This window comes from Diadema antillarum, unplaced genomic scaffold, assembly GCF_040938485.1.
Source record: "Diadema antillarum isolate AM-2024a unplaced genomic scaffold, OU_Dant_1.0 seq00000611_RagTag, whole genome shotgun sequence".
NCBI classification, from domain to species: Eukaryota; Metazoa; Echinodermata; class Echinoidea; order Diadematoida; family Diadematidae; genus Diadema; species Diadema antillarum.
In genome coordinates, this window is record NW_027271536.1 from 277,374 (window position 1) to 305,106 (window position 27,733).

The following is a 27,733-nucleotide window of genomic DNA, read 5'->3' on the forward strand; positions in this document are numbered from 1 at the left end:
ACAATGTATTTTATTGAAATATCGATCTGTGAAATGTGTAGCATTATGATTCTGAATTCTGTCTGCCATTCCACACCCAAACCTTGAGAGTGGCCTGTGTTTTTGCAGCAGAATGAAAAGACAGCAGGAAATTATTACATGGATGGAGTGTATTTACCCATTTCATACTAAGTAAAAAAGGGTCCTACAGCCTCCTATAAATCAAGTCTGCAGTTATGTAAGAAACTCAAAAGCCCACGTCTTGCTTTGGAGGGAAACTTGGTTACCATGGGAACGGGACCAGTCAGGCCTGCTTGGGGTGAAACCAGCCTGAACAGTATAAACAGACAAGAGACCCTTTTTTTTTGAGTGGGCTTTTGAATCTCCACGAGGAGGCTGTGAAACCCGCTCATAGTATAAATGGGATATGTTGTAGCTACATTGTATTTTGTGTTTGTTTGTGTGTGTGTGTATGTGTGTATATGAGAAGAAGTCACTGCTGGAAACAGATAAAGGGGTGGGGGAAGGAAGAGATGAAAAAGGGGTGGGTTGGTGGGGAAGGGGTAGCAGGAATCAAATGGACAAACGAAGAGATCATGAAGCACGCTTTTTTTTTTTGTCACACCTGTGTGCCGATCTGAGAGTAGGGGGGTGGGTATTGATCGTCGCCCCTACATGGATGTGTAATTCGATTTTCGGGCGGAGCTTCGCCTTTCTCAATGGTGAGAGTGCATGCCTTTGCACTTTTATCCATTAACATAACTGTGGACACCCCAAACACTCTGTGTAAACGTGTTTGCTCTGCATAGCATGTCTGTTTTATTAGAGGGGTTTTCCAGGTTGTGTTTGTTTTTCATTTGCAGGAAATTGCCCTCATTGACAGCAGATATTTAGATTATTTTGCAGAAAACTTATGGTGTGGATTGACATTATGTATTGAATATGTTAATGCGTACATTATGTGTATGATGTACATGTGCACCAACAAATATAAAGTGCATTATATGCTTTTAAAGAGAGATTTACACATAAAAGAATAAAATATCATATTTCCATTGCTTAATATCAAGTACATGAAGTAGGTATGGTATGTTATTCTTATTTTGTTTTGTTTTTTGTAAGAATCCTTCACTTATATGGAATAGACTGGGTCAAATTTGGTCAAAAATTCCATTATTTTCTGTGCTGTACTTAGTACATCATACAATGGAAATGGCTTATTTTTGGACACCAGGAGAGTGGAATGCAAAAACAGCATATGTGCACAGATAAGCCAGTTTGTGCACTTATCTGAACGGAATACACATCGATTTCAGATTTGGTTTCCTGTAAATACTGTGTATGTACTCTGCATCAAAGATAAAAAAAATATATATATTGCACTGAATCTTTTCAAATTGCAAGGAACTCTGTGCATGAAATCAACACATACAGAAGTAGCCCACACAAAAGTTATTTTAATAGTATTATTGCGAGATTGTGAAATTTGTAAATAGTTGGTTTTGTATAACATAATGTGTGCCATGGCAGAATTTTTTAGAAGCAATTCTACCTTAACCCGTTGAGGATGAGTCCCGAATATAATACTCAGGCAGGTGTCTATGGGAAATTCATGTTGTAGCAAAATCAAACCATCCTCAACGAGTTAAATTGCTTTAGCTGCATTATCAAATTTTTCATCTAAAATGAACTCATAGATGATCATCCAAAACTTGAAAAGTGAAATATTAGAGTTCATATCTTGGGGATATTGCTGTCACTTGTAATTTAGTATCCAGCATTCATAGACCAGGCCGTGTGTAATACAATTTGTGTGTGTTACAGGCATGTCATAGAAATTAGAAGTCATCCATAACACTAAACACAGTTGTTGGTCTCAACTGCCAGCCCTCCCACATTCTATTGAATCTTACAGCTAAAATTCACCTTTTTTCCATTCTGATTGAGAGGCACATCTGCTAATGTAGATGTTTGCAGCTTGTTTTTTGCGAAGATCTCGAGGGCAGAATCATGCATGCTCCATCGAGAGACTCTAGCCAGGTAATCCATCATACTTTTGACGAGTAGCACGTTCAGTTTCCTCATCTCAATAGTTGCCTTTCGGGGCATTTTCAGCTGTTCTGTACGTCCAACCCTTTCGAAGATTCGTACGAGTGCCTGACGGAGTACCTTTCACTTTTGAATTTCGCCAGAAGAGGCTTGCTGGCATGGTTGTTGCTTTGCTGTAAGTTTTGAAACACTTGAGACTCTTAGTCTTACTTGCAGGCTTTTGAGCGATTAATTTTATGACCAAACAGAAGGAAGTGCAACTTATCAGAACATAGTCATCAAAAACAGATAAATCAAATGGGATCAATTTTGTTACACAAGAGCTCCTAGGATGGATAAACCATTTTAAAACACACTATTCATACATATCTGTATTTTAAAGTTTGTGTATAATATTGAATGTCCAGAGAAGAGTGTAAAGTTTTATAGTGTTACATTTCTGTGGTGGTGCATCTGTCAAACATCCTCATTTAATCTCTGTCAGCTACCCAACTCTCCTTAAATTCTGTAAGAGTAGCAGTAAACCAATTTTATTGGCCTTCTAGGTCAATACTGTATACTTTGCCTATCTTCTGATGACCCTTTATGTACATTTGCACAATTAAAACTAAAAGTAAGTTAGCTTAATTTTATTGTTCTTTGATCTTTGACCATTTTGCCCCCAATTTGGTCATTACATCTACACCTGATGTACATTGTAGCATAGCATACCTGGGCCAGGTACCAATAAAATCTATAATTTTTTGTTTTCCTTCAAGTGCAATAACAAGATATTCAAGATAGATTGAGAGAAGGATGGATGACCCCAAAACAAACAAATCGGCATTGGGGTGACAAGACCTTGTATCTGCAGTTTTGGTGAAAATGACTTTTTTTGATTAATGGTCAAATAATGGGTTAAGTGATGTCCTGTCCAAATCCCAACTGTCTTACTCCAAAAATGAAGCCACCATGACATGTCAAAGGAAAGGCTTTCCCATTCACTATAGTGCTTTGGTCACCATGTTTTTTAGCTCTCCTGAACATTTGACATTTTGTAGATACGAGGTCTTGTCGCCCCAGCGACGAAATAGAGTCTGTGTGATGATAACTGCCATGCTAGAATATTAAAAAAAAAAAAAACATCATTGTGAGAGAATGGTATAATGACCTTAACACATGGCATGCATTGTGGCTCTCTTTCCTGTTCAACCGAATTCTATAGTCAAGTCAGGCTACCAAGAACAAAAGCAATACAAACTAAAAGAAAAACACAACAACAACAACATCAACAAAATGTAGCAAGGAATTCTTGGTTTCGAATGAGATCGAGATGTTCTGTAAAATACATTGTGAATGAAGTTGAAAATACCATTGAACTACATCAGATAATGGACACCAATGTCACTGCCTCAGTAGCTTCACATCAGGCTGATAGGATGATGCAAAAGTATCGTGGGAAAATGTTCTTGTGAATAGGAGGCAGTAAAGATGAAGGAAATATTATTTCTATGGCATTTTTTTTTTCTTTTTTGTGTGTGTGAATGACATTTTGTAAGGTCAAAGTGCGAGATAATGGGAACATTGTGACAGTTTGAATGTTACGCATCATTTTTAAGATACTTACTATTTATGGACATTCGGATGGATCTCTTGTGAATTCATGTCAGGGGGAATCAATTTTCTGTGCCCTTCTTTTAAAGGTGAGATCCTTGATAGATGCTAAGAAGAATCACGAGGAAATTCGCCTAGCTGGGAAAAACATGATGACAAGATGACATTTCATGCATAGCTCAGATGAGGAGTACATGTGATTGTATTAACCCGTTCAATCTGAACCACCTGTGGCTCATGTATGTGTGTTTGTGTGTATGATGCGGTGTATCAAAGTTTTTGTGCGCTACAAAGCTTGAATTGAACTATCCCTGGTTTGCTCTACACTGTACTCTGGAGATTCCCTTCACTAAACACAATGTAATCAGGCTACTGTATATGCCAGATACTGCATTTCACTGGTCAAGTTCTACCCTTGCATTTAACAACACACACACAAAAATAAATGTGAATTCTGAACCCGACAAGACTGCAACATGTACGCATACAGTTCTCTGATTACTATACTCCACAGTTGAATTTAGATTACTGAAGAAATTGTCAGGAAGTCCTGATTTGTTGAAAGTATGACTTTTCTAAATATATGGCATATACAGTAGATCTTTCATTTACAAATGCCAAAAAGTGGGAGGTCAAAAATGTTGTCTGTAATGAATTTCGTAGAGATTTGGCAGTGGAAGAAGCCTACAGGTGTTGAAGGGTTAAACAGGCCACATGACAGTCATATGGTGGTAAGACAGAGCAGTTACCGTGTGTATGTCTTGGTGTTTGTCTGGATATGACAAAGGCCCTAATCAATCTCTGTTTCCTGTCATTACACACTATATTGAAGTGCAAAGTGTTTGCAAGTTTCTAATCAATCTCTGACGCAGAATTCAGTTCCCCTGTATTCAGGAGCACTTTTTCTCATGATATGAATTTAACAAAAAGGCAAGTTGAGGAAACAAAAAGATAAATGGCAAGGTAATAACTGCAGTGTCAAAGTTTAGGCTTGCTAAAACCATTACTTGCCAGGCTCAATGAAGAAGGTAGTAGTATTTACACCCAACAACTGTTCCTCCACATTTACATGTGTTTCTTCCTTCATGGTTCACATCCTGTTGAGTTGAAAAATAATGGTGGCAGAGTCTGTGAGGGAGGCTACTATCTGCTGTGAAGAGCCGCACTGGCTTTTGTGTGGCGAGGCAGTTTCACTTTCCTAAACGTGACAAATGATAATTGAAAGGAATAACTATAACCTCGGTGTTTATGAATAATCGCTCGGGCCGCACTTTGCATTGCTTCGAGGAAACTCTGCAGTACGAGGGATGGATATATGTGAGTGTTTTTACCCTGCCGTGCATTTCAAGTTCAATAGGAAAGGCGACATGATGCATGGGACGTACGAGAAGAGACCAAGGAAGAGGAGAACTTTCTCCTGAACAATATTTCAGGGCACTGTGCATATTTGTTTACTGGTTGCATTTCTCGTGGACACGGGGTGTAGAGTTTTCTTTCTTTGGCTAGTGTTTTTTTTTTTTTACCTATCTTGCCCTTCTTTTTTTGTTGTTGTCTTCTTTCATTTTGTTTCGGTGACATTTTCCAATTGCGGTGCTCAACTGAGCTGAACGTGGATCCGAATGTCTCTCCGTGTTTGCTGCGCCTCCTCTGCCATCGAGTGGGATACGTGCTCGCGATGGACAAACGGACGGACCGCTCGCGAATTATCCCCGCACTCGCCTCTTTCTCCCCTTCCTCTCAGCCCGAAGGAATCGCCTTGTGCCCTGTTTTTTGAGGGAGAGAGTCAAGCGAACTTTATGGTGCACTGTCAGATTTTAGTCTTGTGTTTGTTTTCAACTGAAGAAGGAGACAAAGTTGGATCTCCTTTCCTTTTTATACCTTCCCACCCGTGCTTCTGCACAAGGACTCAGAGGGGGCATATTTGTAACACTCTTGTGCAACTAGTTGTGGCTATTTTTGGATAGATCATGAGTACTATAAAGCAACTATCGAAAAGGTAGAGTTGACTCTCTGTATGATTCTCGCATTAGCTCACTGCTTTTACAGTGAAATGGGCAGATAGTACAGCAAACTTGTACACTTTGTATCACATGGGAGTTTTCAAGGAAGCAATAATGGAGTCACTGGAATATGATGTTAGCATAATATGCTATGGTTATTTCCCTTGTCTTTGGACATTGCCTTCATTTACATGTGTGTGTTTCATAACAAACATCTGTAAATCAGATTTAGTTCTGGTCATACAATTTGATACAGTGGTCTGGCATTGGTTCTTGGTATGAATAAAGAAAGTAATTTCAATCATGAAAAGCCACCGAAAGTGGTGGTAATGCATTCAGGATGTGCATCTAATAAGTGAAAGTTGTTTCTTATAACAGCAGTGGAGTGTAATGTTACAGCGGAAATTCAAAATAGTGAAGTATAATGAGCCAAATCAAATCAAAGTATTGTTAAATATTGTAGAATGAGTCGAAATGTCCATATTCTTCTGTTGCTGCATCATTTTCTTTTGGCCCTTTTTCAGTGTCAAGTTATTGATAATATTACTCCATTTGAAGTAATTTGCTTGTACTTCTTTTTATGATGTAGTTTTAACAATATTTTGTTTGATTTAGCTATTAAAGATTGATCTTCACCTGTCATTTCCTGGATTTCTTGAGGCAGGACCTTCATGTGAAAAGATTTTTATTTAATCCATATTGAAAGGTTCCAGACACCACACTTCTGCGGTTTGGTGTTATAATTTTTGATAATTAATGTTCAACTTTCATAAGGTAGAATAAAAACTTCTCTTTCATACGAGTCCTATCTTGCTCATGTACTGGTACAAGTTGTATGCACCATTGTTTATCTGGTCGCAGAAGGATCAATTGAAATAAAAACCTCTACTTCATGAAATTTACAAGTAACCAAAAAATGGTTACACATTTTAAAAGAGAAAAGATGGTATTTTTTGTGCCTTTTATTTGGTAAATTTTTGAAAGTTTTGTTCTGATTTTGTGGAGAGTTAAGAAATCTAACTAGACCCATCTAATCTCTGTCAAACATAGGATACAGTGTAAACATCTGGGCTGCCAATTCAATGTGGACAAAAAAACATTTCCATGGCAGAACTACCCAAGTGCCTGATAGTTTAGCTTATGATCTTTGAATACCTCTAAATTGTCACACATCATATTAATGAATTTCAAGCACACTCTATTATGACATGGCTGATGATTTAGGTGTAGAGTATAGCCAGAGTAGAAACAAAATTTGTGATGTCCTGTGAAATATGTCGCTGTCATGTAAAACATTTGACTTTCACTCATAACGTGTGATCGTCTGTCTCCCACTTGCAGGAAATCCAAGGTAAATGTTGAGAAGAGAATGCCTTCTGCCCAGCCCCCAGCCTCATCAGCGGGCTCTAACAGTGGGGAGATGGCCAAACGCAAGGAGGCTTCGGGCTTGACGGGCAAGATGCGCCGCACGCTGAAGCGCATGGGTGGCAGATTTCCGAAGGAGCTCCCTGCCCAGGATGACAACGTACATCACTCTGGCAGCTCTGTCGACACCATCATCCCTAGGCTCTCCGAAGACCTGGAGATTGAGCGGGAGATGCATGAAATCAGAGAAGTGAACGGCAGCCGTCAACCGCTTGCCTCGGACAACAGATCAAGCAAGCTCTATCGGCAGAATGGCAGTGCTAACTATGAGCGATGCAAGGAACATAATGGGAGTAATGTGTGTGGCAGAACTGAGTATGGTGGACAAAGTGTAGCCATGGCAAATGGAGTGTATGCAACAGCAGAGAGTAGAACGGATGATGAGCGGTCAAATGAGCGGGTCTCGCAAAATGATGAGTACAGCACCACTGATGACAGTGACAGTGTCAGGGAAAGAAAGGCTACTTCCTCGAACGGCCTGGCCATGTTTGAAAAGCAAGGGGCCCGTCCGAAGACGGGTCTCTATCGAAAGAAGAGCAGCCCCGTTGGCAAAAACATTGAGTTCGGTGTCACTGCCGTGGTGCTTAATGTCCAGGCAAATCGCAGCGGGGAGGATGGCAAAGGAAACGATGTCGTGGCGGATTTCCAGCTGAGAGTTGGTGGCCTCTCTAACGAAGAGGACTCTGAAACCAGCTCCAACCCTGTGCCTTTGCCTGGAAAGGGTTCAATGAGGAATGACATTTCTGTGAAGCTCAGCCCAGGTTTCGGGGGCAATCTGAACTCCGACGTTACACTGAACTGCTCGGTGAATGTCCACTGCCATATTTCTGGGGTAGATGCAGTCACGGAGGAAGCGGAAGATGGACAGGATGCTGCCGATAGCGTGGAAGGTGTTGTGAAAAATGAGGAGGGGTGGTCCAGTCAGAGGAGCAAATTCATGTCCTCTGCAGAGCTGGAACCCCTGGTCATCCAGATGGGGCAACAACCCGACAATGAAGTGCCAAGCAACCCGCGTACTCCTCATATAGCGGAGGTAGTAATGAGAGACAGTCTCTCCAACATGGAGAGTGACTCTGCGGACAAAGTGCAGAAGGGGGAGGGGGAATCTCTTGGTAGGGACGGCAGGCCACAGCCGAAGGGACACAAGGATGCCAGTGTTCCTCCCAACTCGGCCAAAGAGGTGGCCGAAAAGATGAAGCGCAAATTTGAGGAGGTTGTCCTCCTGCCAAAGGACAGTCAGATCATTGATGTTGTCACGGGTCACAGAGACCCCACTTATGATGAGGATGACATGAGGTTAGAGTACAGCCTTCCGCGCTCAGTGTCCGACGGTGCAGCGATTCTCTCCAGTTACAGGAACGATGAATCGTTCAAGGACAAAGCACTACTGGGACCAGCGGTCGATCGCAGAACAAAACCAAAGTCAATCTATGGAGATTATGCTCATCCAGAGGGCAGTCCTGCTGATGAGGATGACTGTCCTCCACCAATCCCTCCACGCATCTCGGTGCCAAACCAGGAGACCAAAAAGGAGGACTGGGAGACTGAGCCGACGCACATGTGTCTCCCCGCCCTCATGAACGGACTTTACCACGACAACGGCTCTAGCAACAGTGCCTCGACGCGGAGCAAGTCGCTTCCGCGTCACTCCTCCCTCAACGATGTCAGCATGGACCCCAGTGGGCCGAGGAGGTCCAAGACGGCGCACCTCAAGAATAGGGTGTCCCAGCTCTTCAAGACGCCCCGCCGCAAGTCCTGCGCCTTTCCCGACCGTCCCCTGCCTGACGTGCCAGCCAACAAAGCTGCCGTCCAGCGAGACAACAGGCGAAGTCAGGTCCAGAGACCCCAGTCCCTCTACTGCCCCACCGACAGCAGGAACCCTGCCCTGCCACCCCCACCAGCAAGACCATGTCCTCAAAGACCTTCAACAACATCTAGACAGACTCCTGCCAGACAAGGCCATGGTAAGTGCTTCTCCTTTGTCTTCACAAAAAACAAACAAACCAGCAACAACAAACCTGTCATCTCAAAGCATGTCAGTATGATTTTCTCTATAGTAATTGTGCTGTAAAACTTTTCCAAAGCCTTGCATTTTTTTTTTCTTTTCTACCCTCTTAATACCTCCGGCACATCCCTCACTTCTTTTCAGCTGGTCAAAGTTTTGGGTTTGCTGTATCATTTTCATTATGCACACCTGCGTTAGTGTATGGAGATCTAGTCGTGATGTTGTCAATCAACCCCAGATATTATGCGATTTGTATTCCTTAACCATGGCATCCCAAAGCCTGCATGGTTGCTGGCATCTCAAATTGCTGTCTGAACAAAAATCATTTTGATAGCAATGGTGTCAGCTATTTACTCTGTATTTTGACCAATGTTCAGTTTTTCTTGTAAATGTAGGTTATTACAAAATACAGGGCTTACATTTGATACAGAAAGGATTGCCTACGTTTTTTTTTTTCCTCTTTATGGTTTAATTGATTTCCAGGAAGTAGTTCATGTGTTTAATACCCAAGAAAATCTCTTGGGGCCTAACCATGTTTTGGTGTTCTGGTTTTGCTAAAATCATTTTGACGTGTCCCTGTCCCACATCCTTTCAAAGAAGAAATTGAAAGAAAAGAATAGAAAAATAGTCTGTGAGGGGATTTTAGTCTTTCAAAAAACATTGTTTGAAGTGGTTTTTTTTTCAACTGCCTCTCTCAATGTGTTTAGGTTTATGATCTAACCACCACATCCTAAATTGTCTTTAATGGTGAGATCACACTTTTCCGATTACTAAGGCATACCCAGAAATTGAGCATAATTCACATGAAATGTGTGCTTTTACTAGCTGTCAAACATAACCTTAAGAACATATTTAGAGGAGGAATATGATTTGAGTGTGTACTCAGCCTAACCGAAAAAAAAAATGAAAAGAAAAAATTCTGATTAGCATGTGAGATGTGTTTCTCAAACATGATTACTGACAAGTTGTTTTCGCCAGTGTGAAATGACTCTGCGACCGACTGTCCCAAGCTGCTAGCTGTCGTAGCTCTGTGAGGACATGCTCATCAGTTGCCTGTGCCCTCTGGCCAGAAGCTGAGAAATTCAGATGCTGTCTTTTCCTCCTAGAATGTGATTAGCGATTTGAAATGTCAGCAAGGCATGTAAGGCATCAATCATATCAAATCCAACGTGGGCCACAAGGCAAGCATATCTCTAAACAAAAGAAAAAAGAAAACGAACAAATAAGTCATCAGAGGGTACATTGTAAATTCAAGAATTGTCATCCCAGAGCAAGAAAGGTGATAAATTTACTGATCTTACATGTAACACTATCACCCTTTTGCAGCCCAAATGACAAAATTACACTCATGAGAATCAAACAAAAGTCTTACCGCCAGAGGTAAATGGGCAATGATGAGAATTGGAATGACAGGTTTTGCCAAACAGGTATACCTCACCAAATGCCATTACAGGTTGCAATTCATGACCATCCCACACATGGTTTCCTCAAACAGGCTTTTAGTTCCAAATCAACCGAAATAACTTATTGAAGCTTTCATATTCGCAAGTTGACTATGTTTGGACTGATCACCGTGTAAGGCAAGCATGTTCACCTCAAGCAATTTTGAATTCCCTTTTTGCGTCTCTGTGCTGGCTAGCCCAACCAATATTCCGTCTTCCCATCTCCAACAACTGTACTAAAAAACAAAACTTGTTCACCCTTCAGAACAACTGTCCCATCTAGAAAGTTTTTGCAAACAAGTCGTGTTTTAAAGTGCAAGTCCATACTCTTTTCCAATTTGCCCTAAATAGAATAGATCAGACTACTAAAAAGTATAGATGATTTCATCAAAACTGCATTTGACATAGCAGAGAATTAAATTCTAAAGTTTTGCATGTTTTTATCAAATAACATGTAGCTGCAGTGATGTCCACTGTCATCAAATTGTACTCATAACTTTCCTATTGATTTGTTGTTCAGAAAAATGTCATACAAACCATATCTTTGGTCAATAATTTTGCATCGTGAGATTTTTGCTTCCCAGCATCACTTTCTTATTGGAATACACCAAAGCTTTGATGCAAGGGGTACAGTCGTGTCAATGTGCATTCCTGGACTTTTTATTTTTTCTCCTTAAAAATCATGAACAGTAATATCTCTAATGGCATTTCATGATTATATGATAACATTTTCTTATTGTCCTTTTTAAATTTTAAAATATTATTATTATTATTATTATTTGTCATTAATGTTCTGTGATTATCATTGTGATAAGTACAGACCAATTTGGTATTTCAATTATCTGTGCTACTATTGTCAGGGAAGCCAGTTTTCGGGCAAAAGCCTGAATTCAGACTCTGGCAGTATCAAAATTCAGACCTTTTCATGTACAGAGCAGCTTCATGTAGATCCTATGTATTTCAGGCCCTCTCTTTTTTTATTCTTACTGGCATCCCGGTGTTGTCATTGTTATCTTTAATTGATATATTTCCAATTCAACTTTACCTCTACATCATATTGGGGGGGGGGGGGGCAGGGGGATCCAGACTTTGGATATCCTGTGGTGGTTACTGGAGTGTTATCACAGGCAATGTAGTATATAATAGATTGTAATTGTATCCTGACATAAAAAACACAAGACACTCTGGCTCAAAGATAACAAAAAACAAAATTCCCCCCCCCCCAAAAAAAAAGTCAAAACTGTATAGTGAGAAGAAGAGTAAATGTGACGTCTGTGATGTAAAAAAGAAAAGAAAAAGAGAAACTGAAGTTAAATATTTGATATAGTGCAGCCTCACATCCTTCTCATGATGCACTTCCGTTACTTATTTTGGGTAATTTGATTCTCTCTGTCAAAATGATTTATTTTATGAGAAGCAGGCATGACGGGTATTGACACATTGTACGTGGAAACGTAGACTTTTGCGTCACTTTATAGTTGCATCATGGATTTATAGTTACATCATGGAAGGATGTGCCATATCATGCTGTATGGGGAAATCATTTACACTACAGAATTAACATGTATACATACCTATGTTGTTGCTGTTGCAAACTTGTGGTAAGCATGGTGAGTGTATTTCCGCGAAGTAGTTTCAATTCCAACTCCATAAAAGATGGGATGTTTAGACTGTGCAGGTGCAAAGGGATTAATACCTTTCTCCTGACTGGGTGGATCATTTAGCAGCTCATTTTGGGACTATTCTACATTGTGATTTGGTGGATACCACGGCTTGTTTGACGTTGGAAACTGCATTGTGATATATTCTTTCATAACAAAAGGTACAGTGTTATCAACATGCGGAATATTTCACCCTGTGAAAATTTTTATGCATTTTATACCGTGTTTGATATCTGCACAGGCGCAAAGATCCATGAATAATGCTGTTTTCACTAATCTTGTTGATTAGAGTTTGTTTTTGTTTTTTACATGACAGATCACGCAACAATTATACTTGGTTCCCATTGTCATGCAATCTCCTACGCACACTACAGGTTGTTTCCCCCCCCCCCCAAAAAAAAAAAGAAAAAAAAAAAGAAAAATGAAATAAGAATTACAATTGGGTTTCAACATTGGTAACTTTAAAATTATTAAACAATCTGAATGCTGTTTCAGAGAATGAAACAATAACTTCTTACCTACATTTTGCAGAAAACCATATGATTCAATTTGCTTAAGTGGTCACAGACAATTGTGGATCGTTGTAAAGCATGCCATGGGTCTGTTTCTTCCCAGTTTCAGCTCTTGGATGTTCTTGCAACTGTGAACACAATGGACGAAACTTGGAGGGAAGGGATGCCTGATATACTCTAAAAAGAGTATGATTTCTCTTTGACCACTGAAGCAAATTGGATGAGGTTTTCTGTAATATGTAGGTAATAGTAACATACTTTGAAATTGCTTTCAGATTTATTCAAATTTTTAAAAGTTATTGTTACAAACAGACCGATTGTAATTTTTTTTTTAATTTTTTTTTTTTTTTTTTTTTTTTGGGGGGGATATACGGTACTGGCCATGATTAGTTGATCCTGGACTTTCCATTTAGAAATGTCTATCATAAAATCTATACCACTGTTTAACTCATGGTCTAAATCTTGGCATCATCATGGTAATAATATGAGATCTTGAGGTCAGTAGTGGCAACTGCGATGATTGAGAAAAGTTTTGGACAGTTCAAAAATGTCTATGATCAACGCAATTGCCACAACCGGCCTTAAGATCTCATAAGATCTAGTATGATAACCATGATTACTTTACAATGTAGACCACAATTTCAGTCATGGTACAAATTGTGATGGATGTAAACAAAGAAATTCACAATCAGCTCCTAAATGGCCAATCTTGGTGTGCGTAGCAGATCGCACAACAGCAGGAACCCAGCATTAGAAACTTCATACATTGTAGCAGGATAATTTCTAGAACAATGAAATTCTCTTTGAAACAGAAAACATGGTGGTCATCGAGATGGGCGAGGGCTTCCCATCGAAGGAGGAACTGGCGCGCTGCCGAGGAGAATTTGCTTCGAGCTTGAGGAGAATAAGCGAGGTAAGAAAGACATAGATCTCCATTTTCACACCCTTTAGAACTCAGTGGGGGTGATTGGACCTAAAGACTAGTGAAGAGTGAAATCTGCAGTAATAAAGGACAGTTTTGGGCCAGAAATAACTTGATTTAAAAACAAAGGGAAAAACAATTTACAATCTCCAACAACAAAATTTTTTATCAAAATTGTATTAAAAATAAGAAAGCAATGATAGTGTGAAGATTTACTAATTTGTGCAAAATGGTTCTTATACTTTAGCTCAGATGTACATTTAGCAAAACTTCACAATTTTATAATTTCTCTACTTTTTATCTAATTCTGTTCAAATTTTCATTACCATGCTTTAAAGATCTTGCTTTCATTTTTTAGCCTAACCTTAAACTTGGCTCAAATTGTCCTTTCCTAAATGTTCATTTGGGACCTCCTTGTGTCCACTTTCATTGCAAAATATCACAACATTCAACATCATGACGTGTGGGCTTTGCATTTAAAGTGCAACCGAAGCTTGAGACTTTAGAAAAGCCACAGTTACTTTTTTTCTTTTGCCACCATAAGTCGCATGTGCAAGTGACTTCAGTTTTCTGAAGTCTCATTTTTTTCGTTGTCAATGCGAAGGGCAGGAGAGTTTGTTGTGAGATTGTAATGAATGACAGTATTATATATCTATTACATCTCGTCAGGTAAAACAGCACCATGATGCCGGGAAAATATTATTTGAAGGATGTGAAGTAGGGTATCACTTTCCTCGCTACGAAGGATCCTTCATTTTGTGTGTTTCAATATGAAGACAGGCCTTCTTCAGGTGTACGATTACCCTTAAGCGCTACCACCAAGTGAAGTTATAGAAGTGCACAGGTTTTCACATGTTAAATGACATTACATTTATATGGAGCACCAAAATTACGAAAGTTGCTATTGCAAAATAGATAACCGAGAAACAAATTGGACTGAATTTTTCCCCCTTCTACTTTGAAGTGTTGAGAAGGATGCTTCTTTTGAATGTGCAATGACAATTTACAATACTTTCTTAGCAAGAGATTCCACTACTATGCTAACAAGTGTATTGATATACAAACATATATTTACATGATTATATTATATATATATATACATAGTGAAAACTTTGAGCAAAGAAAATGGGTTTTCATCGTTTATCTTCCTTTGTTTTAATATATATACATCGTATATGCCATATATTTAGGGAGTTTAATTTTTCATGAATTGGAACTCCCTGACAATTTCACTAGTGTTCAAATATGCGATTATGGAGCATGTAATGGACTGAGAAAGCTTTGTGTGCACGTCTCGTTCATGTTACGATCAGAGTTTTATAATTTTTTCGCGTTGCTTATTTCGCTATGAATACCTGGCTCACAAAATTTGTGGAAATAAAAACCTCGCAAAATATGTGCCGTATGACAAGTATGATATGCTGAAAAGTGGCAATGTTTCACTCTCATCCAGCCCCCAAAACAACAAATGATTGACAGTGCACAATTGTATTTGGGTCTGTAACATGAAACGTTGCTGCTTGTTTGATACACTCTGATGTTTTTGAAACAGTCAAGAAGAAATGACAAAATGCAATAATGGTTTAATGTCATTTGCTGGACGGAAACCCCGTCTCAACAATCTTTTGTCCCCATTTTTCTGCTTTTCCTCTCCTTTTTTTCCCCCTCTCTGAAACTACATGAACTGGGTCTCTTTCTGTTTGAACATAGTTTGTTTGTTTTTTCTTAGAAAAAACAACAACAAAGTGCTGTGCATGTGTATTGTGTGTATTTTAGATACTGCCAAACTAGATTACGAGGAGCCTGCACTTGAAATTCTGACACTGGCATGATACATGTGGTAGCTTGAGTCTTTGAACTACCTGCGTGCTACTTATTCATATCAAGCACAGAAGCATTAAAACCCTAATGCTCTTATCATGTTCAATTTGAAATTCCCCACTTTAGAACGAAGTTTATGCTTGCATTTGTCCTCTATGCATAATGCATTTTCTTCCAAACTTTTCCCCTTCTTTGAAACAATCATGTTTATTCGCTCCTCCCCCCCATAATGGAATTTCCTCTAGCATCAATAAATGGAAGATTTTGTCTGTGAAATAAGCTTATAGTGATATCAAAAGCACTACTCTCTATACTTTCAAGGGTAAAATAATATGAAATACACTGTAAAATCAGAAATTTTCATGCACATGAAACTTTCTCGAATTGCGCGATCAGCCAAGATTCACTTAAGTTTCATGCTACGAATATTTCTGCTTTTACAGTATGCATGGGACAGAAGACAGGGAACACACACAAAATGTGAAATGTGTGCTAATAATGTGCTAGCTACATGTATGATGCATTATTTTGAATTTTAGTTTTTGAATTTTGAGAGTAGATGTTGACATGCTTAAATATACATTCACACTGCAATGAGAAAATTAATGGTACAATATTGTGAAAATATGATGTGAAAATGTCACTTATTTCAGTTACAATTTGTCAGGGGGGGGGGGGGTTATATAACGAGGCATTGCCTAAAGTCATCATCTTCATCAGTACAAATGGGAAAATTTAGCTTGTGAATTAGACCCAATTTCAACGATTCATCCATTAGAAGTTGTGACAATTACATTTTTCTAGTAAATGCAAAATAGCCAGGGGGAGAGAGAAGGCCCTGCAAAGGAGGTAAAATCTAGCAAAGTGTTTATTCTGTGCTGGGCTGAATTTTTTGGTGATCTGTACAAGATGTCTGTAAATTCATTTCCTTTGCTCATCTCTGTTTAGATAACTAGGATTTGCCATTTTTCACCCTACTCTTACAGAATTCGCAAGACTGAAGGTGTTAAGAAAGGCCCATTGTTAGCCTAGAGCAGTTTTTCTAGGAATTATGTGTATGCCTGCCTACTTTGTAGTTTATCCGGAACAAAGTAGAGGACTAGAATTGAAGAATTATCTGCAAAGCAAACAATCTTTTTGTACATTGAATTATTTCGTGTCTTCAATGCAAACTGTATGGCTCGGATGAATTAAACATTCACACGTATACACACACTTGTTTTTTTCAATAATCTTTGATTCCTATAGTTTCACATGACAATGTCACATACACACTCATGCGCGCGCACACACACACACACACACCCAAGCACACACGTACATACAGATCACATAAATACTCATTACAAAGATAAAGGATTGGTGTGCATTTACAATTACATGCCATTTCCAGGGTATTGTCACAGTGGGATTACTGTATACGCTATAATTTTCGCGTACATAAATTTTCGCGAATTGCCGCTGTCACACATTTTCGCGAGTGGTTAAATTTGCAATTGGGGGACCAGAGAAAATATGAAGTGGCAAAGAAAGTGTGAATTTTCAATTTACTAGCAAATAAGAATGATACTAGTTATACACTGCATGAAAAAAACATACCAAACTCTGCGAACTAGTAAGTTAGAATTCAACATTTTTGAAGTGGTTAAGTCCATCGCGCTAGATTTCTGACGAGTGGTACGAGGGGTACGAGTAAAATTCAACGGCAACCAGCTGGAGCATACGAAGCCCCGGCCCCTAAAGTTGACATGTGAATGTAGCGGCATGCAAACGTAAGAGCTAGTGCTGATACGGTACATGTAATCCAAGGGTGACACGCCGCGCGTTTGTAACGTTGTGGCGCAATATATGTACGTAAACAAGCTTAGCCAGTATGGTCTGTTCGGTAAGCCTTGACATGGTATACTAGTACTGAAATGTTCGTATCATCAAGGCAAGGGATTCATTTTGGAAGGTAATATTTTCGCGCGTTGTTAATTTCGCGAATAGCTCCCGATTCGCGAAATTCGCGAAAATAAAACCCACGCGAAATATATAGCGTGTACAGTATATGAGTGATTAGTTTTTTGAGGTATGAAAGGGACTTGTGTTGGTACAGAATTGTGACTGCTTTAGTTTCAATGCAGTTCTTTATTTTTTGTTTGTCTAAACCTGCTCTGCACACTTTTCTTTTTCTCTTCTTTTTTGGTTGAATTCAAAAAGAAAAATCCCCAAATGCCCCCTTTTTTTCTTCTGGTTGTTAAATTCCCACAAAGCTCTGGTGTAGTGTCATTTAGTGATTTCCCAGAGGTATGCAAGGGTGGCAAAGATTTTCTCTACCTGTGCTGACGTATTGCGAGATTGCTTTAAATTCGTTATTCGTAGGATAATTCTTCACAGCCAGTCTTTGCTTAAAATGCAATTTGTTAGTTGGAGGTGCTGCAAAGTTCTGGCACTGCAATTCCACTGGGGCGTGGTGAAAGATTTGTGAAAATGAAATCGAAAGACTTTTGCCCAAAACACTTGATATCTTACTGTTGGTGGGATGCCGCAAAGTTTCAGCTTTGCAGAGTCACAGGCGCAGAGAAAGGAGTTTTAAAGATTTCTGAAGCCTTTGCGTGCCAAAGTTAAGAGGTGTGCTTTTGTTAGCATTGTTACTAAAGTGCATGAAAGCTGTTAACTCATCAGTGCCGACTCAAGTGTTTTATAGAAGGCCCCATTCACACTTGTGGTGAAACACTGTAATTCATACCATATTTCATCCGGTATTTCATTGTGTGAATGCAAATGCACTGTGAAGTACATGTACATTGCAAAATACGATGGTACTAAGGGTGGTAATTCAAATTTTGTGCGAAATACGCATGCACGCTTTTAGTGTGAATTGTGTCACGAAATACTGCCACCGTATAGCAGTGTTTGTCTTGTGTGACCTGACACACTTCCTGTCTTCTCCCCGTAGGATATTTGTGTATTTGCAGCGGCTTACACGTACCTTGAAGAGAGTTGTACTTTCGGGCCAGAAATACAGTGTGCCTCTGCATTTTGTGACTGAAAATGGTACCAATTGAAATACCCATGGTATCCATTACCACGCATATTTCAGCAGTGAGAATGGTAACAACAAATTACCGTGGTATCATCTAATACCATGGTAATTCTAATGTTAATTTATCTATTGTGGCTTTGGCAACACAAAAAAAAAAAATGAAAAAAAAAATCACATGCCTGTTATTCACCAGTAAGACCTTGTTATTTACCACAGTGGCATTGATGCATCTGTCGTGAAATATTTCTGACAAGACCGATAAGAAGGAGCGGTGTGGCTTTGGAGCCATTAAACATTCAGGATTCCGCATCGCCAATGGCAACCATTATTGAGCGATGATGATGATGAGCTGACGCACATTTGTACATTGTTCGTCGATGCAAACATTTCTGTTGTTGTCGTTTTTCTGTTTTTACGAAAGAAACTGGCACTGCGATCCCTAAATTAAACGAAACAAAAGGAAATCGGCAACGACGAGTCCCGCCGTTACGGGCCAATCCAATTAAAGATGGATGAAAGTGTCTGCTCACTTTGCCGGAGATGGAATGCTATTGACCGCTATTGACTTTCCAAAGTGCCAAAATCTCTCAAAAGACGCCATGCATTTTAATCTCTGCTGTGATTTTGGGAAGAGAGAAATAACACTAAAGCACTCAGATTCTGTGTTTAGAGGAAGCCAGCTACAAATACATTTTTACATCGAGGATTTCAAACCCTTGCCACTTTCTTCCAGTCGGGGTGCTTTCTTTGATAAGAGTGAAACCATGGTCAAAGTTTAAAAGGAAAAAGAATTTTTTTTCTGCCATATGATAAACACAAATCAATTTATAATGGTGAGATCGCCAGTGCTTAATGCCAAAGCTCAATACTTGTTAGAACTCTTTCTTATACCAGATTTCCAGCTGAAGAAGCCACTTTCCAAGCTGCTTTCTTCACAGATTTAGCATTTCTGAATTCAACGTGAATTTCACAAATTTTGTACATGGTATGTTTTGCATGAATTATTTGCATCTAGTATTGGAAAATGAGCTATTATTGGGAACCGAAGGCTACTTGACATTAATATGTGTGTTTTCAGGGCTTGACATTAGCTGTGGTCCGGTGGCCCAGGGCCACTAAAACTTGGTGTTGGGCCACCAAATTTATTTTTTGGTAGCCCAATCTGGCAACTAAGGTTGTTTCTTTTGCTCTTATTGTGGGTCACAAAAAAATGGATTGTTTCTTTTGCTCTTATTGTGGGTCACCACATATCTTTTTCTGGATACCAAAATTTCAGATTTCAAGACTTAAGTGGCCTGAGCCCTGATAATATGTGTTGTCTGACTCCTTAAATTGGCAATGTGTTGACTGTTGCCATGGTAACTACCATGTCATATACATGTTATATACTATGATTGGAATCATTGATCAGTCTGTGTTATTTCTTGAAAGTCTATCGGTGTTGTTTGATTCCCTAACTTGGCAATGTAGTGACTCCCTTACACAACTTTGCATTGTACTGACTGTTGCTACTTTAAGGCGACCACCATACATTGTCATATATGATTATATAATTTTTCATAGCCTAGCTGACTTTGTCCTTTACAGTGAATGTAAAAATGTACTTATGTCCGTACATACATTTCCATGAAAATTTGAAATGTCCACAGTAAAATTCTCATGAATTGGTCTCACAGGTGAGTCCCATTGAATTAAGGCTCAGTACCAGGTAATTCTTTCCCAATGGTGAGTTAGTGTTGTGCACACTGTATGACCAATGATTAATAGGTTGGTTCAAAATACTGATGATCAATATTGCACAGAAAAACAGTGGTATTTATTTAGTGCACACAGTAGTCAGGACCCCGCCAATACCCTTGTGTCCTAGCACTTAAATCAATGCGCTACCTCACAAACAAGTGCGGGGCAAATCTAGTATTTCATTGCCTAATCCTACCGTACGACCGTCGAATAATACCACATGATTAGAATGCGAGGAGATCCACGTGATTCATCAATAATAGACAGACCGAGTGCTGGGATGAAATTAGAGAGCCGGCAAATTCCAATTAGGCGGGGAAGTACAAACGATTTAGGTCCAACCGTTCGCTTGCTGCCGAGCGCTGCCGCAACCTCTTTAATGAGCATAATCGTATTACACAGTGGAGGAGATGCTGTGGTTGGATAATGCGTTTATCAACACTTTAGTTTCTCCTGTAACTGAATGTAAAACAGCCAGTCCCCCCTCCCCTTGTCAACCGTTTAGGGGATTTAGGCTGTTTCAGAAAAAAAAAAAAGATAAGCAGAGAATTACACCCTATCTAACATTATGACGGAGATTAAACTTTCAAGCACACAGGCATTAACCACCTTCCGGTGTAATATTTGGACAGTTTGATCCTCAGAACCATGAATTGGGACAAGTGAGCACATAATTTCTTTTTAAAAGGTTGTATGTCCCTTTTACAAAGGTCACAAAATTTTGCATGGTTGAAGAATAATGTCTCTCAGCATTGCATTACAAAATCTTACGATACTAACCCCAGAGTTTATAGAAAGAAATGAAAAAACTAAACCCCATGTCACTCAAGAATACATCCCCCTTTTTCTACCAAGAATAATGGCCTGAATTATTTTTTCAGGGATCAAACTAAATTCGCTGGAAATCTCTGATATTTATTCTCCCTCCATCATAAAGACATTTCCATTTTGCTAATGCTAAGGATAGGTGTGAATTACAATGTACGTACAACTTGTACCTTTACAAAATACAAGCTTATGAAAGGAATCTAATGATTAGGGTTGCAAAAGAGACACACAAACTTTAATTTAGAAACTAATCAGCACCACATATTTATTGTATGTTCCGCTTTCAGTCATTTTGAGTTTGAATCAATCCATGTTTGTTGTTGTTTTTTGGCAAGTTTTCGCAAGTGACTTGTAATCTTATGTAGAGTTGGGACCGAGATGCAGCAAATAGGATTATATAGGGAAAACCATACATGGCTTTTGAAAGTTCCTCTTTTATTTGTTTTTTTTTTAATGAGATTTCAAGAGTGGAAGTGTAAGACATAAGTCAGGCTTTGCTTTCATGGGTGAGATGTTCTCGAGCAGTGTCTAGAAATCCCCCGCTGCATTGCACATTTAGGCGCTCGCGATGTGTGGGTTAAATTAAGCATAGAGTGCAAGAGATGTTGACAGGGTGTTATTCTGCAGCTAGCGTTTAGTAGAAAGGAGCACGATATTGCAGTCATCGTTTTACATAAGCTGTACCAACTAGGCTTACATAGTCACTGCCCAGACATAGCCAGATATAATCTTCATTCCCCCTTTTTTTTGTCAATGTAAGACATAGACTGTAAAATGATATAAAGCAGGATAGAACGATATCTCCCCAAAGGTGAACCATGGACTCAAAAAGAAAAAAAAATATGGTGCATTTTATGGCATACTAGTGATATCCTGCATTAAGTAGATTTGTATCTTACAGTTAGATAAGAACTAACTGTACTTCTCCCTCCCTTCACAAAATAAAAGAGGCCATGAGTATTGTTTCTATGGCGATAAACCCTAATTGGAATGAGGATCCGCCCACCTATAGGAATAATATTTTTTTCCAAGTCAGGTATTTTAGGGTCATCTGCTTTGTTGTAGTGAAAATGATTAGGTATGAAATAAAGTAATCTCAAGCCACTGAGTTTCTGAAACCACACATCTCTTTGTAGACTGATGCTGTATCTTTTTATGAACATTTTTCGTGTTCATTATCAATATCTCATCAAGCAGAATTAAAAAAAATCTTTCATATTAGCCCTTTGATTCTTCAAATATGTTAATTGCTTTTTTTTTAGTTGTAGAATTTTCAAGGGCCTTTTAATTTTAAGTTTATAGCTTGAAATGACAGAAGATCAAAGTAGCTGTTTATCTGAAATGGAAATTTTTTTTTGTAAGTTTTGGATTTTGTTCAGATTTGATAAATTTCAATAACCAATTTCATCTTGTCTTTATCCAATATGGAATATCAAGGGTGAAAATTCAGTAAAAGTTTGTAAAGGAAATACCTCATAGAAAGCCAAGAGGATGCAAGTTCTGAAACTCTTAAGCTTGTAAACCAACTCTTGATACTGATGTGAAACAGAGAAGGAAAAAAAGATAAAAACCCCCACTTGTGATATGCCTGTACTTGTGCAAGAGTTCATTCTTTATGTACATGTATGCATGCACCATTGTGGGGAACAAGAAATGGTTGAGCTACATAAGCTCCACTTCCTCGACAGAGATCATACTATTCAGACTGCCATACACTTCTTGATGGTGTCTTTCCGAACATGGGGTGGTATTCTGAAAATCTTTTTAAGTTTCTTCACAAGTCAGAAACTTTGGAAGTACCTAGGAAAGACAGAATTGGTATTCTGAAATTTCTTTCTAGGAATTTCGTAATGCAAATTAGGCCATCCTTATCCATGCCCACGTCCTTTCTTGAGCCAGTTATATGCCGTATCATAAGAAACCAACCAATGACAATCGCGTATTATGATGACGTAGGGTTAAATACATGTGTGCGCAGCATGTCCCCTTTCTCATGCCCATTTTGCGCATCAAGTACATGTTGCGCGCAGTAAATGGCAAGCGCCTATTACAATGTTTTGCAGCTTGCTATATCTGAACAATGTACTTGGGACAGGGGTGGGGCTTTCCTAAATATCTTCCTAAAATTTTTTCCTTAGTATATTCTAGAATACCAACTTCTTCCTTAGTCAGAAATTTGCATATATCTCATCCTCACTAGCATATCTTCCAAAGTTTCTTCCTAAGTTTAGGAAAAAAGTTAGGAAGACACTTGGGAAGAAACTTAGGAAGATTTTCAGAATGCCACTTAGAAAAAAATCCTGACTTAGAAAAAAATTTCTTCCTAGGATGGATTTCAGAATACCACCCATGATTTGTAAACCATGTTTCAGAAAAGCTTGACTTTCTTTGCTTTCATATTTGCAGAACTAGCATATAAGGTGTTTCTAACACATTGATAATCGAGTTCTCTTTTGTGTCTGAAACATGATTGTGCTTTGATTGAAGCAAACTTAATATCAAAATACCTTTCCAGGACCTTATTATACTCTTCTCTCAACCAAGGGGTATAGCAATCCTGATCTGTCGGCACAACCGATCACTGGTGTATGTCTATGATAACCATGGATGTGATTGCATCCGTTGATATCCTGCGATAACAAATACGAAGCATATTCAAAATCATCTCTGTTGACATTTCTTGGCTCCCCTCCTTACTTTGCCGAGTGCCACTGTTATTCTTGGAACCAAATTTCAATGCTCTTTCAAGTGTATCGACAATGCGAGGCACATTCCTGTAGTGAAGATATATCTGTAGCCACATGGGCAACAGAAGCTTGAGAAAACAAACATGCATTCATACGATTGCGGATGTCTTTAGCGATGCCATTGCCGTCCTTTGTATTAGGACCAAAGAATAGAGCTTTGACTACCGATTGACGGTGTTCTCCCTGGCATCGGAGGTAGCACACCTTGGTTGCCATGGCAACTGGTACAATATACCATATCTGTCATCCTCTATTGATGCCTCCGAAGTGTTTTCCCATTCTTTCTCTTTTTCTCTCTTTTTCATGAGCTTTGCAGGTTTTATGATTCTAATTGGCAATTTCTGATTACAGTGTATGGATAAACTGGAAGCTAAAAATGATTATTGTTCTATGATATTGCATTTATCCTTTTTTTCATTGCGGATATATTCCATTTTTTATTCTATCCGACATTTGGTACAGGGATTTCCTTGTAATCAGTTCTTTCATATTCGTAGCATATCACACACACAATGAAAGCCTATGGCATAGTTGAGTATTCAGTGTAAACACTGTCTAAGAAATTCATTCATTTCAGTCAAATTGCTGCAAAATGTATTTTAAATCATCTTATAGTATAAAATATAGTTGAGTTTTGTTTATGTAGAAACTGAGCACAGTGTCTTTACTAGATGGGTATGATATCTTCAACTGCCATTTCAATAAACATTTGAAAATATGTTATGCTCACCATTACATTTTACCGTATTAAAATATAAACATATGTTCATACTCTGATGTATGCACTTATTTATTGATGGTTTAATATTCAAAAGATATATTTTAAAAAAATGATTTTGGGGGCCCTTTTTTCAATATGATGATGGCATTTATGCATCAATGACTTCTACATACAAAGTACCTGTATGAGAACTGTGTGTAAAGATTCTGACACACCAGCCAATGACCAGTCATGAGAGCTAGAGGGTCCACTGCAATGTACGCAACTCCTCCTCCCCCTGTTCTTATTTTTTTAAAGGAGCAGAGTGGGGGTCAGATTCCAAAAGTCATAAAATACAAGACAAGACAGACCCACAGCAAGTTAATTACGTGTGCCAAGGACCATTTCCAAGTCTCATTTCCTCCGCTAGATTTTTGGGGGGCGGGCAGGGCGAGTGGACAGGTTGCCTTCCTCTGCTGGGATGGAAATGAATTTGGGCAGGTGGTCACCACGGCAACAGCAAAGACCCAAGATCTTCCTCCCTGTTGTCAGGACATGGGAGGAATGGGATACCAGAAGGAAAAAAAGGGGGAGGGGGATGAGGGGAGGGATACTGATGGGATATAATTTACGCCCATTGTCAGCGACAAATGGGGTCTTTCAATCAAAATTGTCGGAGAGATCATCTTCTCCTAGCTGATGGAATCGCATCGACGAATTCACCTCCCACAAATTTGAAAGTCGTGAAAGTTTTAATAGAAATGAAAAATGCGATATGGTGGGTGACTATTCATTGAGCGGTTGTGTTGGAGTACTTTTTGAGGTTGACACGGTGAAAAGTCTTTTATATTAAAAAGACAAAAATTCATGTTTTCTGACCGGCATAATATGTCCATGGGATTTGGAGGATAGCATTGAACGGGTAGCTCACAAGATGCAGTTGGCCCACAGGACAGTGTCACCAAATATATGAGGTCTGGTTTTATCTCATCAACATTTGCCATCTTTCCATCTGGCTACATTGTAGGGCCAAAAACAATGAAAGGAAAAGGAGTCAAAACAGAGTATTCAGGGGCGGATCCAGGAATTCCGTAAAGAGGGGGCGCGTTTACAAAATAAAAGGGGGGGGGGCGCACGCTCCCCTCCCCCATTTTTTTCTTTTTATTTCTTTTGTTTCAACAAAAAAATAAAGGGGGGGGGGGCGTGTGCCGGTTGCGGTCCTCCCTGGATCCGCCCTTGGTATTTACATGAATTTTTGTTGTTACTTTGATGGGTATGGCTGCTTTGTTATCATACATCCTGTTGTCACACTTGTACACACTTTCTATTTACATTTGTTCATGTGTGTTTGTATGTGTGTGTGTTTACAACACAGAAGCGCATATATATGCACACACATATATTGATGCCATAATAAGATATATTCTTGTGAACCTACGGAGCAATACAAACTTAATTTCATTTAAGACAAGCTTACATGTTTGTGCAAATGTTGCAGATTTGTTTTCTCCCTCTCTTACTGGTGCTTTAGTGAAAGCCCATCCCCATTCTCAAGCTTATGATTTGACAGTGTTGGTGGAGATGACAATTGGGCTTTTAACTTTTTGCGAGATACCAAGAAAACATTTATGATATAGTACAGAGCATACCATTTTAAGAGGAATTCAAAGTTTATTTGATTAAAATCGGGTTTGGAATGACTAAAACATCCAAAAACAAAGTAAAATAAAGCGATCGTAATATAGTGTGGGTCCCACACTTTATTAGAATCACTCTTTTTTGGATATCTCAGCCATTTCAAAACCAATTTTCATCAAATGAATGCTGAATTCCTCGTAGAATTACATGCTCTTTCATATTTCTTAAGAGGTTTCTCATTATCTCACCAAAAAATGTGAGAAACCTGAAGTAATAGGTCTCAACCAAAACTGTATGATCCCTTTAAGAGTCAAGTGAAATGTAGATTTATATGCATCCAGTCATACAGATATAATATATCAAATTTTAACATCAATTGTCATATTAAAAATTATTATTATATGGACAATGCATTGGATAAAGGGTCCCTTGCACTGAACCCACCCTGATGTGTCACAGTCTTAAGTTTTAAAAATTGTATCTTTACCTATTGGTAATGCAGGTGGTATCTGACCCTGGTTGCCTTTTGAACCCCATAAAACCACCTATGCAAAATGAAAAAGACCTTTAGAAGACTTAGAAAATGCATTTTGTCTCAAGACTTTGCCCATCAAAATGTATGAATGATTATGACTGCCACAGCTGTACAAAATCCTGACATGGATCTGCTACAACAGCTCTGAATTGATAATCATAGAATAAAGAATACTGCAAAGTGAGATATTTTCGTGGCATGAAATTTTCACAAATCGAAGTCGACGGCCTTTTTCACAGCATGACATGTACACAAATTGCCACTGGCATTCGATACATAATAGCCGTGACTTGTGTGATTTTATCATTATTGATATCCATGGATGGATAGGCCTAAATGCCATGCGATAATCTTGCGGTCAGAGTCGATGTTGTTTGTCGCCAAAGTCCTCAGAATGTCTCGTCTGATTTCTTGATCGCCCATCTTCGACAATGAACTCCACAGAGCTTTTAGTGCATATGAAAATAGCTGGTGGGAGATTTTCTGACACATGACACGAAGCGTTGTCGAAGTGCCCCGTCTTGCGGAATTATGGAAGGATCATCTTTCAGTGTCTTCAGGCCACTTCGTACGCAGAGAGTCATGTTGTTGTATTGCATTTATTGCCCCAAAGATCACATTTTGTGATCATAATCATCAGCCGAGATCAGCGGAGATCTGACAAAGTCCATTTTGAGATGGCTATTAAGACATGGTTTTATGATCACAGTATAAGAAACAGGTGTCTAACTCATGTCTAGATGTAGCATGCATGTACATAGGCTGGTCAGACACCATAGTTGAGTCTTTTCAACAACTGCAAATGGCAGATAACATTTCATACGGCAGCTTGGCTGCAAACCGTACAAACTGTCAATCAAATCTACATTGCTCTACATACATACCCTGTACTCCCTTGAAAGAGTACGTATCATGTATGTGCATGCGCCGTACCTGAACCCGAAGGGCGTGTGGTGCGATGGCAGAAGTGCGTACGAGGTCAAGCCGAGCTCTATGTATGTCTGCAAATGTGATTTAGAGGGCCAAGCATTGAGAAGACAAAACCAGGACCCGGAATGGAGCCAAACTTGATTGACAAACTTCCCCGATGCACCATGACTGGCCAGAA

At 39.1% G+C, this 27,733-nt stretch overlaps 1 protein-coding gene across 1 annotated transcript in view; it reads left to right on the forward strand.

Moving 5' to 3' along the window:
• Window positions 1-27,733, forward strand: part of LOC139735937 (uncharacterized) — a 106,737-nt gene that overhangs the window by 48,617 nt on the left and 30,387 nt on the right. The window contains exons 2-3 of the mRNA XM_071646691.1: window positions 6,963-9,010; window positions 13,479-13,579. Coding sequence (XP_071502792.1) covers window positions 6,991-9,010; window positions 13,479-13,579 — 2,121 coding nt within the window. The 5' untranslated portion in view covers window positions 6,963-6,990. The remainder of the gene's footprint in view (window positions 1-6,962; window positions 9,011-13,478; window positions 13,580-27,733) is intronic.